Raw genomic sequence first — 15,180 nt, forward strand, 5'->3', positions numbered from 1 at the left:
CCGGCCCGTGCCGCGCGGAGGGATGAGGGATGGGGAGGGGTGCCGCCGGGAAGAAGGCACCGGATCCACACCGGCCCATGCCGCGCGGAGGGGTGCCGCCGGGAGAGAGAAGATAGGGAGGCGCCGCTAGGGTAGAGAGAGAGAGAGGAGGCGCGCGGGACTGGGGAGAGGGGCGGCGTGGATCCCGTGGAAGTCGGTGGCGGCAGCGGAGAGCAGGAGGAGTGGCGGCGAAGGCAGGTGGAGAGGGAGAAGGGGAACCGGGGAGGGGAGGTAGCGTCGAGAGAGAGAGGGCGACGGCGGGGAGCCGGGAGCAGGAGAGGGCGGCGGGGAGAGGGGGTAGGGTTTGGGGTTGCGGGAGGGCTTAAGTGAAAAAATGCTTCGGGGGATTTTTGCGAAAATAGCAGTGTTCAATTTTTTTTCTTCTTTGCATGCAAATAAACATTAGTTTGGGGTCCAAGAGAAAAATATATGAACGCGGGTACTGTGCATCTGGAGGCTCTATGTTTATTTGTAATTTTTATAAAATTGGAGGGGCTTTGTGAAAAATGTACAGTGCTCGCGGGAAATCAACACGCGTCCCGTTTTTCCCGTGAGACGCGGAGAGAGGAGCGCAGGGGAGGAGGTTTTAACCATTGCGATTGCTCTCGTTTAAAAAATTAACATAGCAACCAAGACGTCACGAAGATTATACTTCAAGGAGATAATTCTGGTTCTCCTAACGACTTCCATTGGTGTGACGTTAGTAAATGCAGTTTGACGACCGGACAGTTGGGGCGCACGTCACCCGTCCGACCCAGCCTGCATTGGTCGCTCCAATAATCCAGGCAAAAAAATTCTGCCGGCTTTAGGTTTCAGATGGGGACTGATAGCTCCAATAATCGTGCGGTTGGATGAATCTGCTCTGGTTGTTATATTAGGCATTGTTTAGATGCATAAAAGTGAATTTGCAAAATATTGTAGCATTTTCGTTTGTATTTGATAATTATTGTCCCACCATGGGTTAACTAGGTTCAAAAAATCCGTCTCGCAAATTATAGACAAACTGTGTAATTAGTTATTTTGTTTAGCTATATTTAATACTTTATGTATGCGTTCAAAGATTCGATGCGTTGTAAAATTTTACAAAATTTTGGAATTTTGACGGAACTAAACAAGGCGTTAGTGCTTTCTTTTGCCATATCTGCACAAGGTTGACGGATCAGGCGATCAACACTGCGATGCGTGCGTGCAAGACCAAACCAGCCAGTTCGTGGAAACGCAAATCTATAATTTCTCTGAGCAAGCACTGATCTGAAAGCTGGTGGCTTTGGAACAAAGGCCGCGTTTAGTTCGCGAAAAGTTGGGTAAAAATTACTGTAGCACGTTTCGTTGTTACTTGACAAATAATGTCCAATCATGAACTAATTAGGCTTAAAAGATTCATTTCGTGCTAATCAGTTAGACTGTATAATTAGTTATTTTTTTCAACTACATTTAATGCTTCATGCATGTGTCGAAAGATTCGATGTGACGGGTATTGTAGAAAAAAATTTGAGAACTAAACGGGGCCAAAACTAGGCAAAGAAGCTAACCAATCTCGCCTTGATTTGCAATGTACTCCGTACGCCAGCTCTCGGGATACGTTGAGATGCTGTTGGCTTAGGGCCCGCTGAAAGTGATCGGGTGCTCTAGCTTAAGAGGGGGAGGGGGTGAATTAGTCACTAATAAAAAAATTTAGACCTATGGCTCCAACTAGTTTGCACAAAACTTAAACTAAAACATGCTTTCTAGATGTGCAACTAGGTTGTTCTAGTGTGAAACCCCTATCCCAAAAGAGTTTAGCAATCTATAACCTTTCCTATCAAGAAACTAATCTATGAAAGTAAAGGCACACAAATTGCTAGTAAGAAATGCGGAAGCTTAAAGAGCGGGATAGGAGATAGCAAACTCTTGACGCGGGTGTTTATCCCGTGGTTCGGTTAGCCACAAAGGCACACCTATATCCACGATGTTGTAGCACTCACTAAGAGTATTGCTATTCGGCCACCAAGTCTCTTCCGTGAACACAATCACGGTCACCTTGGCCCCGGGTTCTAATAAGGAGCTTCTCCACAAAGGATGGGGTCTCCACGTCCCCCGCACAAAGTGTCGTCGCCGCTCTACACCAAGTCGGAGGGTCGATGACGTTGCCGGCGAGCTTCACGCTCCAAGATGCCGGCGCACCAAGCTTTTGTTTTGGTTAGCTAATGAACCACAACACAAAGGCTCGAAGCCTTGCAATCTCACTCACTAAGAGCTAATCCTTTACACAACACTCTCTAAGTGTGCTAAGCGCTAATGATATGATCTTGATGTTCTTGGAAGGCTTGGAGATGTTCTTTGGTGTGTGTGGGATGTTCAGCAACTCCAGCAACCTTCAAATGGCCGGGGTGAGGCGTATATATAGGCCACCAAGTCTTGTAGCCGTTGCTCCAACGGTCAGCTGAAAATCTGCGTATCATCGGATGAACCGATGCCTCTGCATGGGGTAGCGTCGGTTGATCCGGTCACTTTAATACCCGAAGTAGCCGTTGAACTCCTGACAGCTGACACAGTGACCACCGGTTGAACCGATGTTTTCCCGTCGGTTAAACCGGTCACTCACAACATCCTCCTTTTCTGCTGACGTCATTACACCGATGGTATGCACCGATGCTTCACCGGTTCAACCGGTGCTGAAGACTTGGCTCTTGCGCGACTTGCATCGTCTCTGGAACACAGTACGCCAAATGCACCGATGCCCCCTTTTGAACCATCGGTTCATCCGGTGCCTATAAGCTGACTTGGCTTCGATTTCCTTCTGCACCAAAATACCATGGCGTCGGTTCTTCCGACAACCATCGGATGCACCGATACCCTTACGTCGGTTCTTCCGGTGCTACTGACCGAAGAGCTTTCAGGGCGCTGCCCTGAGACCTGCGAGGTGCGGCTCCCCCTCGACCCCCGTCCGCTAACCGGGTAGCGGAACCCCGGTAGGGGAGTCCCTTCGGGCCTTGCTACGCCTATCTTATCTTTCTCTTTGTCATCACTTGAACCTAAAAGCCTGAGAATGGTCATCTTAACAATCATATTAGTCCAAGTGTTGTGTTGTCATTCGATCACCAAAATCACTCGAAATGGCATAAATGGTGACATGTTCGTTTCACCCGCAAGCAACTTGATTGTGGATACTGTGTCAGAACCCCCAACGGCTACTATTTGGACACAGAGAGACCGGTTGAACCGACGCCTTCACATTCTAACCCGTCGGTTCTTCCGATGGTCACGATTTTTCTGTAGTAGACTTCCAACGGCTATGTGACCCTCTCCACTCTATATAAGGGCACCCCCTGACTCATTTGAACGGCCTTTGACGCATTGAATACCTGAGGCCACCTTGAGAAGTAAAGAGAGTGCTTTGAGCAATGAGATGAAGATCTAGTACATTGATTGTGCTTCAATCTTAAAGAATTCAACCTTCGCAAGTGTAGCAAGTGTGCTTGAGTTAGGGCCAACTGAGTGTAGGTCAAGTGAAGGCTTAGGAGCTTGTTACTCTTAGTGTTTGACGGCATCTAGACGGTCTTGGTGATCGGGAGGTTCTTGGTGAGCTCTTGGAGTTTGTGGGAGCCCCAAGACAAGAAGCTTGTACACGGTGTGAAACTCGCTGTTCCGGAGATGGAGAAGGAGCATTTTTAGTGATTACTTGCTCCTTGGTGAAGCAAGGGAGCGATACCCTTGTGTGGGTGCTCCAACGTGAATTAGGGGGGAGCGTTAACTCCTTGATACATGGAAAAAAAATCCGATTGTATCGTGTCCTTCGCATTTACATTCAAGTATTAAATTTCCTTTATCGTGATCTTGCTCCTCTTTACTTGTTTATTTGACTAGGACAATGGTATGATAGTTTGATATCTTGACTAGAACTTGTTCTTGCTAGTGTGGTTCTTCCTTGAAAGTTGATCATATTAGTATGTTCTCCTACCTAAGGACCCTTTGCTAGTGTGATCTATCCATTAGGTTTTAAATTTGTAGATTGGATAATACTAGTCTAGGTTAAGGATTCTATGGAAATTTGAAAAAATCCCAATTCAACCCTGTTTCTGTGCCTCGATCCTTTCACGATGTCGGGGTCTCCATCAGCGTAGTACACTAGTACTGCCAGGATACCAATAATCATGTCACCAATTGCTTACCTACGGGGCAGCCAGCAGGCCGTCGCGATAACAAAAGGGGCAGTAACCATCAACCAGCTGATGACTGCGAAAAGCCCCTCGACCCCTTCCCACTTTGGAACCCCACTGCCGAGGCCAGCAGCAGTAACCCTACGGACTCGCACATCACTGATCGCACTTGCTGAAGAAAAAAGAAAAACTGTAGATCGATTTGGAGCTCCACCCACCCTTATCAGGTTCAGGTTTCACCGTCATCAAATGGGAGCGTGCAGCTCTCCGCCGTCAGCGCATCGACAGGGAAAAGGCGAGCGGCCCTCACCTAAAAGATGGCTCGGGGCACGGCTCGCTTGCCTGCACGGCCTCCGCCGATGATCCGGGGACCGGAGCAAGTCAAGCCTGGATGGCTGATGACACCTGACAGACAGGGTGTGGTGTCGTAGTGTTGACCTAACCTAACCCACCGATCGCGCCAGCAAATGGCCAAATTGATCCGTGCTCTGATCTGAATCATCCTGAGTGGCGTCGCCACGGCGGCCGAGCCCTCCGCCGCCGCGGACAAGTGGCGCGCGCCCAGAGTACAGGTAAGCTCGCTCTTGCCCGGTTCGGTCTCAGCTCAGCGATCGCATTCCCAACCTGAAATTGAGCTTAGTGGCCACCTAGAACTAGAAGCTCAGGTCCTGCTCACCACACACAGTACGATCGCTTGTGCTAATGGGTGGTGTAAACATCGGCGTTAAAGGCGACGGATGAGCTCTGGCCGGCGGCATGCGATCGACGAGAAAGCAAGGCCGGGAGCGAGCGCATCGTGTCACAGGTTCCCGGTGACGCGAACTGTTTGACTCAGCTTTCAGCTTTTCTCCCCTCTTGCGCTTTTTCATCTGTAAAGCGAGGATATGCTATCCATCACCTACGCGCTTATCGTGATGCACCCTTTTAATAAGGTGCTAATATATAGTTACTATATATATAGATAAATCCACGTGTTTATCTGCTGCTGATGCCTACAGCTGCAGTGTCCAGAAGACTGAAGACCCTTGCTTTCTTCTCACCTCTGTTGTTCAGAGAGTGGGACGGTTGGGTCGGTTTAGCCCGGGGCATAGGTCGTTGCTGTCAGGCCAAGCTTTTTCTCCTGAGTTTTTTTTGGAGCTGTAATCGATTGCTTTACACTGCCTGCAGCTGTGCAGGAGTGAATCACCTGACCCTTCCTCGGCGATCCTTCAGAGGATCTTCATTTTCCAAAGGATAAAAAGAGTCGTGGTTCCTTTCTTTCCAGAGAGACGGAGACCTCTGTCTGTGACTGTGATAAGGCCTTTGGCGTTGCATTTCAGAGAAGCTGGAAGGCTCGTTTCAGCCAAAGAAAAAAAAGGAAAAATAATAATAAGGGGGGGAAAGAAAGAAATGATAGGAGAGGTCAAAGGCTCCGGAGCCAATCGCGATCAGGGCCGCGCTTTTCTTGCTTTTTCCCATCGCCCTTTTCGTGCTTTTTTTCCAATCCATCAGAAGATTGCCCTGTCCGCAAATACATGCAAACCCAGGGTGGTTTCCGCTAACGCTCGTATAAATTCGGTACGGGCCCCCACTAATGGACACTCAGCGGAGCGTACGAGTGCCGCCTGCCCGCCTCGCTTCCCTTCCGCCGCTTCAAGAATCAAGAGCTCCCTCCAGCCTCGCGAATCACGATCCGAAACCCGACCACCACCGGCCCCGAAGGCGTCTCGCACGGAGCCCTAGATCTCCGGCGGCCTCGCCTTTGGGATGCCCGGGGAATCCGGTGGTTCTGCCTGCTCCGAGGCGGCGCCTCTCGGGGTTTCGCTGTGACAGCTCCCGCACAGTACATATTATGCTTATTGGTTGAGGTGCGAGAAGAGGAGATAATTTGTGCCATCGACCTCACTATTTGCTCCGCATTGTTGTACTTATGTAACTAGAGGTCTCATCCTTCGCTGTTTTTTCCAGGTGGAATTGGGTGATGCTCGGTGCGCGGTAGGAGCGGAGCTCTCGAGTTGTGCGGGGAGCAGGAGGAATTTGCAGGGGCGAGTCCAGGAGGGAGATGAAGGATGTGGCCGTGGCTGGAGAGGATTGCGTCCGCGTGCTGGGACCGGGTCCGGAGGTACGCGCTTACGAGGAAGGATGAGGACGACGGCGACGCCGGCGCCGGGGCCGACGAGCTGCTGTGGTCGCGGGACCTCGCGCGGCACGCGGCGGGCGAGTTCTCCTTCGCCGTCGTGCAGGCGAACGACGTGCTGGAGGACCACAGCCAGGTCGAGACGGGCGCCGCCGCCACCTTCGTCGGCGTCTACGACGGCCACGGGGGCGCCGAGGCGTCCCGCTTCATCTCCCACCACCTTTCTGCGCACATCGTCCGTACGTCGCCCATCTTCGTCTCCCACACGAATCCAGCCAATTTTACTCTCTTGGGCTCCGTGAAATGCTCCTCGATAGATTTTAGGAGATTGGTGGTTTGGTTCGATTTGATAGTCTTGGAATATTAGCGTTGAATTGTTGGGGGGCGACTAGATTGATGCCTTTGTTCCTAGTTATTTTTAAGAGCTGCATGTGCAATGTCATCGATATTAACTGTATGTATTTATTTTAAAGAATCTTGATGTAGGTACCAATATTGGAATGACCATGTTATCCGTGGGCCGTGTCTTAGTGAATTGCTTTGCCCACCTAACGTTGCATCATCATGGATTCAGTTGCGAATGAAATGGGCTCTGACTATTATTTCATTCGGTCTGTCATCGTGATTGCAAACCGGGGCCTTGTACTATCCGGTTATTTACAGCTTCATTTCTCAGATTAAGGGAATAAGTATTCTCACTCATCTGTTCAATTCCATGCTTGTGTCATGGCTCTGAGTCTACTTGTGTCGATAATTGTTTAGTTCTCAGATTACTACATCGCACATAACCCACTTGCTGGTGGCTGTTCAAGTACCTTTTTCAGAAAGAAAAAAACCCACTTGTTCTGTTTTGGGTTGGAAGAAAATATTCTTAACGCGTTATTAACTTACAGGTCTAGCACAAGAACATGGAACAATGTCTGAGGATGTCGTTCGAAACGCCTTTTCTGCTACAGAGGAAGGCTTCTTGTCGCTAGTGCGCAGGACACATTTGATAAAGCCTGCCATGGCTACTATTGGATCTTGCTGTCTGGTTGGCATCATATGGAGAGGGACACTCTACCTGGCCAATCTTGGTGATTCTCGGGCAGTCGTTGGTTGTTCCAATGGACAAAACAAGATTGTTGCGGAGCAGTTAACAAGAGATCACAATGCTGGCATGGAAGAGATAAGGCAGGAGCTTAGGTCTCTTCATCCTGATGATTCGCAAATAGTTGTTCTTAAGAATGGCGTTTGGCGCATCAAAGGCATTATACAGGTAGGCAACATTTTCTGTGACAAGTGTCGTATCAATGATGCTTGTTGGTGTGCTGGATAAATATTTTGTGTAGGATTCAACAGGAGACTACTAAGTAGGATTTACAACCAAAATGTGATCAATATGTTGAGAATTGTAGTGTGATGCCATCCGAGAGTCGATCATTTTGCTGAAAATTGTTTGAATTTTTTTCTTTATCTCTGATCTACACTATTAGATTTCAAGGTCACATTTTATTTATTTCTGATCTGCTCTCGTAGGTTTCAAGGTCTATAGGTGATGCATACTTGAAGAAGCGAGAATTCGCTCTTGATCCGTCCACAGCTCGTTTCCACCTCTCTGAACCTCTACGCCGACCTGTTCTGACGTCAGAGCCATCTATCTGTTCAAGAGTTCTTAGTTCACAAGACAGATTTTTGATCTTTGCATCAGATGGATTATGGGAGCACATCTCAAACCAGGAAGCCGTCGAAATAGTCCACAATAGTCCACGAGAAGTATGTCTTCCTTTTCTCTCCTTTTGGGCTTGAACTTGCAAACCTTCTTTATTTTGTTCTTTTGCCGATGATATTGCTTTTTTTTTGTGGCAATGCTGTGCAGGGTATTGCAAGGAGATTAGTACAAACAGCTCTAAAAGAAGCTGCCAGGAAGAGGGAAATGAGGTACGGTGATATTAAGAAGCTCGATAGAGGAGTTCGCCGTTACTTCCACGACGACATCACGGTCGTAGTCGTCTTCATCCATCATGAGCAGCTGGGGCAGGAGGGTTCAGCCTCTGTTCCTGAACTCTCAGTTCGTGGGTTTGTTGATGCAGGAGGCCCCTCCAGCTTTTCAGGGCTGAACGACATTACTTGACACGGTAAAACCTTGTGCTGTCTTAAATACCTGTGGTTTTGATTAGTATTAGTTTCAGACCGGTATTCTGTAGCTTTGTTATTCTGTTTCGTGCATAGTTGCTACCACTTTGCATATATTTAACCTTTTGGCCATACCAGAATCACGTTTCATTCTGGCGATATTTGGCTGCACTATTTCTCATCACCCCCCTACCCCTCCCGAAGAATAAGACGCGGATCAATAAAAATAATATATGCTACTACCGAGTATTTTCATTATATATATATATATATCAGCTGAAGTTGGCACTTGATGAATTTATATGGGAGGTGAATCCTGAACAGGATGCAGGAGTGTGTTCTTGCTAGTTGCTAGCAAGTCGTTTTGTCAGTTGTCACTGAGATAAATGCTAGCGTCCACTCATAGTCTTCAGATTCCGTTGCACTGCTCATCACTTTTCGCGTGCCGTACGTTGGTTCGGCGGATGCCGCCTCTGCAACTCATGCGTCAACAGACAACCGGTGCTGGGCCTGGACGACCGGCAGGGGATGCGAGTGGAGCCTAGCTGCGTACCGATGGAATACTCCATTCTATTTACCTCTCCGGTTGACGAATGGAAACCAATTATTTTCGAAAATATTGGAAGGCACACGTATAATTAACAGTCAAACTATCATATAGTAAGGTGGAATAATTGTTTCAGCTTCAAAAATATTTATTCCACGTTCGAAAAAATGTTCCGCACGAAAAATTATCTAAGTGTCACCTTATTTTGAAAATTTCATCGCAAACAACACAACAGTTAGATTTTAATTTTGATATACGATTTTGAAAAATATAGCTATGTGACAACTTAACCGATAATCATACGTGTGAATCCTAACCGTTCCAATTATTCTCCCTAGTCACTTTCCTTTTTCATATCGAATCTCAAAGCACACAGCTCGGACGTCGTGTTTAGCTCCGGGCCTAATCATGTACTCAAAACCATGTACATTGCAGATCAGGCCCGCCAAAAAGAACATGCGGATCGGGCCTAATCACGCCATTCCACATGCAGCCCGCATTGGGCTGTGCAGGGCACATATGATGGACCAAAAGCCGTAACGAGAACAGACGAACAACAATGCGGCCCGTAAATAGCCCATCGACAGCTTAGCACTCGAACCAAGCGGCGGAAGCCTCGCCCGGGCAGTACGCCGCTGTTCGCTGAGGCTGGCTGATCAGCACCCGCGCCGCGACGCCGGCACGGGACGGAACGGAATTCCCACGCCCCCCGTTGTGCTGATGATGGCGGTGAACTGGTGAAGTCGCAGTGCAAGCATCCGGCATGGCAGCACAACAGTCCACCTCATGAACGAATTCTGCCTCGGTTACTATACTAACCACTGCAGATGTCACGGGTGCTGCATCTGCCAACGTAACGTCAAATTTTCAGGCGCTTGTTTTGTTTAGTAGCGCTGGGAACTTTGACTATTAATTATAAGTATTAAATAAATGTAATTTACAAAACTAACTTCACAATCTCTACGCTACTTGACGAGACGAATCTAATAAGGTCTTTGACCGCATAATTAGAGAATAGTTATTGCAATATTACTGTAACCAATCATTGATTAATTACTGTCATTAGATTCGTCGCGAAAAGTTACACTCAACCCTGGAAAAGTTTTGCAAATAAATTCCATTTAGTACTCCATGCATGCGAGATTCTTTTCTAGCGCTAGAGAACCAAATAGGACCATTATGTTCCTTTCAATAGCTCTTTTCTGAATTCCAGTGAATCGACGTGTCAATATAAAAATCCTAGTAGTAGAGTTGGTATCTACTATGGGCAGTCCTTTCTGTACGTGAGCATGACTGGTTTTGCAGTAAACAAAGGTTAACCGATTTTGGTGCCATCGCAATTTGTCAAACTCGATACTCCAAACCTGCAACCTTCATTCTGTGTTAGATCTTATCACTTCTGGATCTTTTGCCATCTCCACTTTGGACGATTCCGCAGACATTATCCAACCTCCAAAATCCCCAGTATCAGCTCATCCCACCCTCTGCAAGATACCTTCCAGACCAGAACATCTCACTTATTTGCTGTCGCTTCTCGACCGTGAAGTGTGAACGGCAACTGCATGATCTCTGTAAAACGCCCTTGGGACAGGAACGGCGATCACGATTTCATCCGAGATGTCAGATGTGACGGTCGCTGTGACTGACGCACCAACACTTTGACGCGGCAACCATTGATGCGGTCAGAGAAACTCAACACCACCAGCACCATAGAGCCTACGCCGGATCAGAAAATTGCAAAGCTCTGCCGGCCGGAGGAGCCGGAGCGCGGCGCTGCCCGCCAAAAGCCCCATTTGGCAGGCCCTGTCTCGCGAGACCGTTTCCTCGTCGTCCCCTTCGCATTTCACCACGTCGCCCACTCGCCCCTGTCACGTACCATGCGAACACCGGAGGATGCTTCCGCGGCGCTGTCACTGCTCCGTGTAGCAGAGCCATCACCTCCTCGTCGTTTCGATCACGTCCTCCCATTCATTCCCACCAATGGCGCCGCCGCCGTCGTCCTTGCTCCGCGACCTGCTCGTCGCTGACGGCTTCAAGAACCGTCGCAGGCCGACCGAAGGCTCTGCGCCGGCGGGCTCGAGAGCCACGAGCATGTCGCTGCAGCAGCGGCGCCCGGGCAAGCCCGCTCGCTCGCAGTCCGACGTGCTCACCCGCAGCCGCCTGAGGGAGATGAACGGCGATCCAGGCGGCGGCGGGAGGGACGCTTACGGTGACGAGCGGCGGGCCGCGACCGCCACGCGGAGGTCGTCGGCGTCGCAGACGACGAGCGCGAGGAGCTACAGCAACAAGGGTGCCAGCGACAGCGGCGGCGCTGGAGACAGGAGGGGTTCTGTGTCCGCCTCTGCGGCCGCGGTGCCAGCGCTCGACGAGTCCGCGCTCACCGCGCTCATCTCCCTGGCCGCGGGGGCCATGAAGCGGTTCGTCAAGGACGAGGCGTTCCGCACCTCGCTGCGCGCAGGCTGCGCCTCGTGCCTCGGCGACTCCAACCACCGCGCCGTGCTGGACCTCCGCGTGCACGCGCAGACCGTCGAGCGGGCCGCCAGGGAGGACCTCGACCCGCGCGACCTGAAGCGCGCGTCCCTCAAGCTCCACGAGGTGGCGTCGCTCGACGCCGGGGGCGCGGAGGCGGTGACCGCGGCGGGCGTGCCGTACCCGCGCCTCGCCGCGTGCGCGCACGTCTACATGTCCGCCGTCTCCAAGCTCCAGAGGCGGGACCACTCCGCCGCGGTGCACGCCCTGGAGGCCTTCTGCCTGGCGCCGCGCGAGGCGCGCACGCTCCTGCTCCCCACGCTCTGGGACAGGCTCTTCCGCTCGGGCCTCTCGCACCTCAGGACGTGGCGCGACCGCGAGTCCGCCGCGGCGAGCTCGGACGAGAGGGCGAAGGAGGTGGAGAAGACGTTCGTGGACGTGCTGGACGACGGCACGCGCCTGCTCGCGTGCTACTACAGGGACTGGCTGCTGGGGCGCACGGACGCCATTGCTCTCCCGGATGTCCCTGCTCCTCCGAGCACCGTCCATGCCAGCGCGCCGAGGTGCTCGGCGTCGACGTCGTACGACATCAGCTCGGACGTCGTGTTTAGCTCCGGGGGTTCGAGTCCGGTCAAGTTTGCGTACGATGGCACAATGCAGAAATCCGAGGAAATCGAGGAGGAAGACGAGGGGCACGCCATGGCGGCAGATGCAGAGGGCGTGTTCCATGAGTACGAGGCCGGCGAAGCAAGAAGCTACCCTCCTCCCGTTCTGCAGGTTGAAGAAAGCGTGTTTACGCCTAACAACATAGTCAAACAAACCTCTGAACCACAGGTTAGCAAATTTCTCTGAATTTTTCGCACAATGAGATAGCCGAAGTTTCTGACAAGGTTTCAATATTAGGTTGAAGATGAACCGATCAAGGAATCAGATGCGTCGACAAGTTATCGTCCGATCTCTGACATCTCAGCTATCGACCTTCTAACGCTCGAGTTCTGGTACGAACAAATGCACTCTCAGCATTTCCAAAAATTTCCATGCACAGCATGCTGAACACTGCCATTTCGTGTAAGTTTCTCAGTGAAGGGCCGCTCCAGAGCGATTTCCTTTGTCCACTGACACGGCAGATCTTCATCAATCCCGTGACAATCGAGACGGGCCAGACATTCGAGCGTCACGCTATAGTGCTGTGGCTAGACAGAGGCTTCAGGACGTGCCCGGTTACAGGCCAAGAGCTCCTGAGCTCGTCGATTCCAGACACGAACCGTGTGCTCAGACGCTTGATCGATAGCTGGAAGTCTGAACGCTGCAAGAATCGCGTCTCCGGAAGCACCTGGCCTGAAGAGAAGCTGACTGTAACGGTTATCGACAAGGTCTTCGGTTCAGCCGGCGACATGCCTGAAAAACTCGAGAAGGCGAGGCACTTGATGGCGATCGGTGGTATCGACTTTCTCCTGCACAAGTTTCAGGAAGGAGGAGATGAGCAGCAACGTGTAGCCGAGCACCTGCTGTTTTGCATCAGGGCTGAAGGCAGCTGCAGGAATTACGTGGCTATAAAGATCGATGGCTCAAGCGTTCTCCGGCTTCTCCATAACAAAGTGCTTTCAGCAAGGGGAACTGCAGTGTGTCTGCTCACTGAACTGATCTGCTTGAGAAGGTGCAGTTTCCTACTTTCCTGTTCAAGATATGACAAAAACATTTTCAGTATATCAATGTTTGCCAAACTCTCAACATTCTAATTTCCACAGAAGGGAGATGTTCGAACTGCTCCTGGGTGGATTGGGAACAGAGTCGGTCTTGCAGGCAATGGATGTGCTACTGGAGCATCTCCGAAGATTGCCGGTCCAAGAACAAGCCCCAGTTGCTATTCTCCTTTTGCACTTGGATGCATTGGTATGGAGCTTTCATCGTGCGTCTCTTGCTGCCGTACATTTCATTCTATTGCATTTCCTCATCCATGAAAATATGAAATGTTACTCACCTGGTCACCTGCACTTCTTTAGCTAGCTTCAGATATTACCTGAATTTTTGTCTGCAGAATACTTTATAAGCATTCGATTGTTGCAAACTCAACTAGTATGACAAGCAAGTACTGAAATGTCTGGCAGGTAGAGGCAAACAAAGACAGCATGTGCAGAGAAGAAGCTGCCAAGATCATCACACAGTCTCTTAGATGCTGCATGTCCGATGACAACGTCGTGGCGAGCACTCGGAAAGCTCTGCTGCTGTTGGCAGGGCATTTCTCCTTCTCAGGCGACCTTCTCGCAGAGGACTGGATGCTGAAACAAGCCGGGTTTGTGGACGCCTCACCTGAAGGCCCTATCAATTCCGATGCTGTTGTACAGGTACGTCACGCCAGAACAGGATGGCGCACCGCCACACTGACACGAGGACGAACCGTTTCTGAAGCTCCTTTTACCGTGCGTGCGCGGGCAGGACAAGGAAGCAGCCGGAAACGAGGCCTGGCTGAGGCACGCGACGGCGGCGCTCCTCGGCAGCAGCGGGGTCAGGAGGCCGTTCCTCGATGCGCTGTCCAGGTGCCTGGGGTCCCCCGACGCCGGCCTGGTGGGCGCGTGCCTGACGACGGCGGGGTGGCTGAGCCGCTCGCTCGCGGCGTCGCAAGACGCCGACGCCACGGACACGGACACGTCCCTCGCCGCGTTCTCGGCGCTCGTCCCGCGGCTGAAGCAGTGCCTGGCCCCCGCCCGGCCGGCGCGGCACCGGGTCCTCGCCGCCGTGTCGCTCCACAACTTCAGCAAGATCCCAGGTGACGCGTCGCGGTCTCCCCCTTTCTGTCACGTCGATCGGCATGCCATCTCTGCCCGATGCCATCGGCAACCTGATGGCAACGGCAAAAGTCACTTCATTAAGGTAGCCACGAGATTGTTAGCGTCAACTGACTGACGGAATGATTGCGCTGCAGACTGCAGGGAGCTGCTGCTGCTGCTGGCCGACGGCCTGCGCGACCACCTCGCCGATCTCGCGCAGCTGACTGGGACGGCCGGTCAGCTGTCCGCCGAACTCCAGGAACGGCATTGACTTCCCCGCGCGCGCCGGGTCGGTCGCCGTAGCCCGTAGGGGAGCCGCCGGCGACGGGGCTCTCGTCATCCTCGCAGGGGTGGATTAGATTCATCAGCTGTACTGCTGGAAGTGTCTGAAACCCGCTGCTTTTGTTGACCCGTTCGGTCGTCAGATACAAAACCCTTTGAAGTGAACTCGAAACAGCCTCTCCGAGAGCGACAGAGGCAGTACAGTGGCACAGTCTATCTTCTATTCTTCTTCTTCGTCTTCTTTGAAAAATGAGTCTATCTTCTTGTATCCATTTTTCTTCTGGCGAGAATGTGCGGTCGATGAGGCGCCGGCTGTGAATATCGCACGATGTTTTTTTTTGAGGGATCTATCGCACGATGCTTTTTTGTTAGGGGTCTATCGCACGATGCTTTGACAGAGACCCGGGCGTTTTAGCTTGCAGCCATGAAACGAAATTTCCAGTGATGGAGCGATCTTCCCCTCCACTTGCGGAACTAGGAATATTGGCGCGCTAACGCCGCGCCCGCTCTTGCTGTGTACCCCAATGCGTTGCCATGTCACGCGCGTAAACTGTAATCATATAATTGTGCTATATTTTTTTTTATGCTTGAGCCAAATTTCAGACTCATAGAAGGCACTGCATCCAATGCTGGATATAGTACTTGGTATCCGTAGTATCATATACAGATATCAGTTTGTCATCTATGCTATGTTATTATAGGAGG

General features: G+C 51.1%; 2 protein-coding genes across 3 annotated transcripts; both read left to right on the plus strand.

The window, feature by feature from the left end:
- Window positions 1-5,752: 5,752 nt before the first annotated feature.
- LOC120683385 (probable protein phosphatase 2C 43) lies at window positions 5,753-8,669 on the plus strand. 2 transcript variants are annotated; one of them, XM_039965464.1, is made up of 6 exons: window positions 5,753-6,025; window positions 6,126-6,533; window positions 7,188-7,552; window positions 7,813-8,049; window positions 8,153-8,411; window positions 8,548-8,669. In XM_039965464.1, exons 2-5 carry the CDS (start codon window positions 6,227-6,229, stop codon window positions 8,405-8,407), a joined length of 1,164 nt encoding a protein of 387 aa, XP_039821398.1. In that variant the 5' UTR covers window positions 5,753-6,025; window positions 6,126-6,226; the 3' UTR covers window positions 8,408-8,411; window positions 8,548-8,669. The 2 variants fall into 2 exon arrangements, with proteins under 2 accessions (XP_039821398.1, XP_039821397.1); XM_039965463.1 differs by having other exon boundaries at window positions 8,153-8,651.
- Window positions 8,670-9,955: 1,286 nt separating this feature from the next.
- LOC120680576 lies at window positions 9,956-14,709 on the plus strand. Its single transcript, XM_039962081.1, has 7 exons — window positions 9,956-12,259; window positions 12,329-12,423; window positions 12,507-13,082; window positions 13,174-13,318; window positions 13,534-13,770; window positions 13,862-14,192; window positions 14,349-14,709. The coding sequence occupies exons 1-7, from the start codon at window positions 10,937-10,939 to the stop codon at window positions 14,462-14,464; spliced, it is 2,823 nt and encodes a 940-aa protein (XP_039818015.1). The 5' UTR covers window positions 9,956-10,936; the 3' UTR covers window positions 14,465-14,709.
- Window positions 14,710-15,180: the final 471 nt, after the last annotated feature.

This window comes from Panicum virgatum, chromosome 7N, assembly GCF_016808335.1.
Source record: "Panicum virgatum strain AP13 chromosome 7N, P.virgatum_v5, whole genome shotgun sequence".
NCBI lineage: Eukaryota > Viridiplantae > Streptophyta > Magnoliopsida > Poales > Poaceae > Panicum > Panicum virgatum.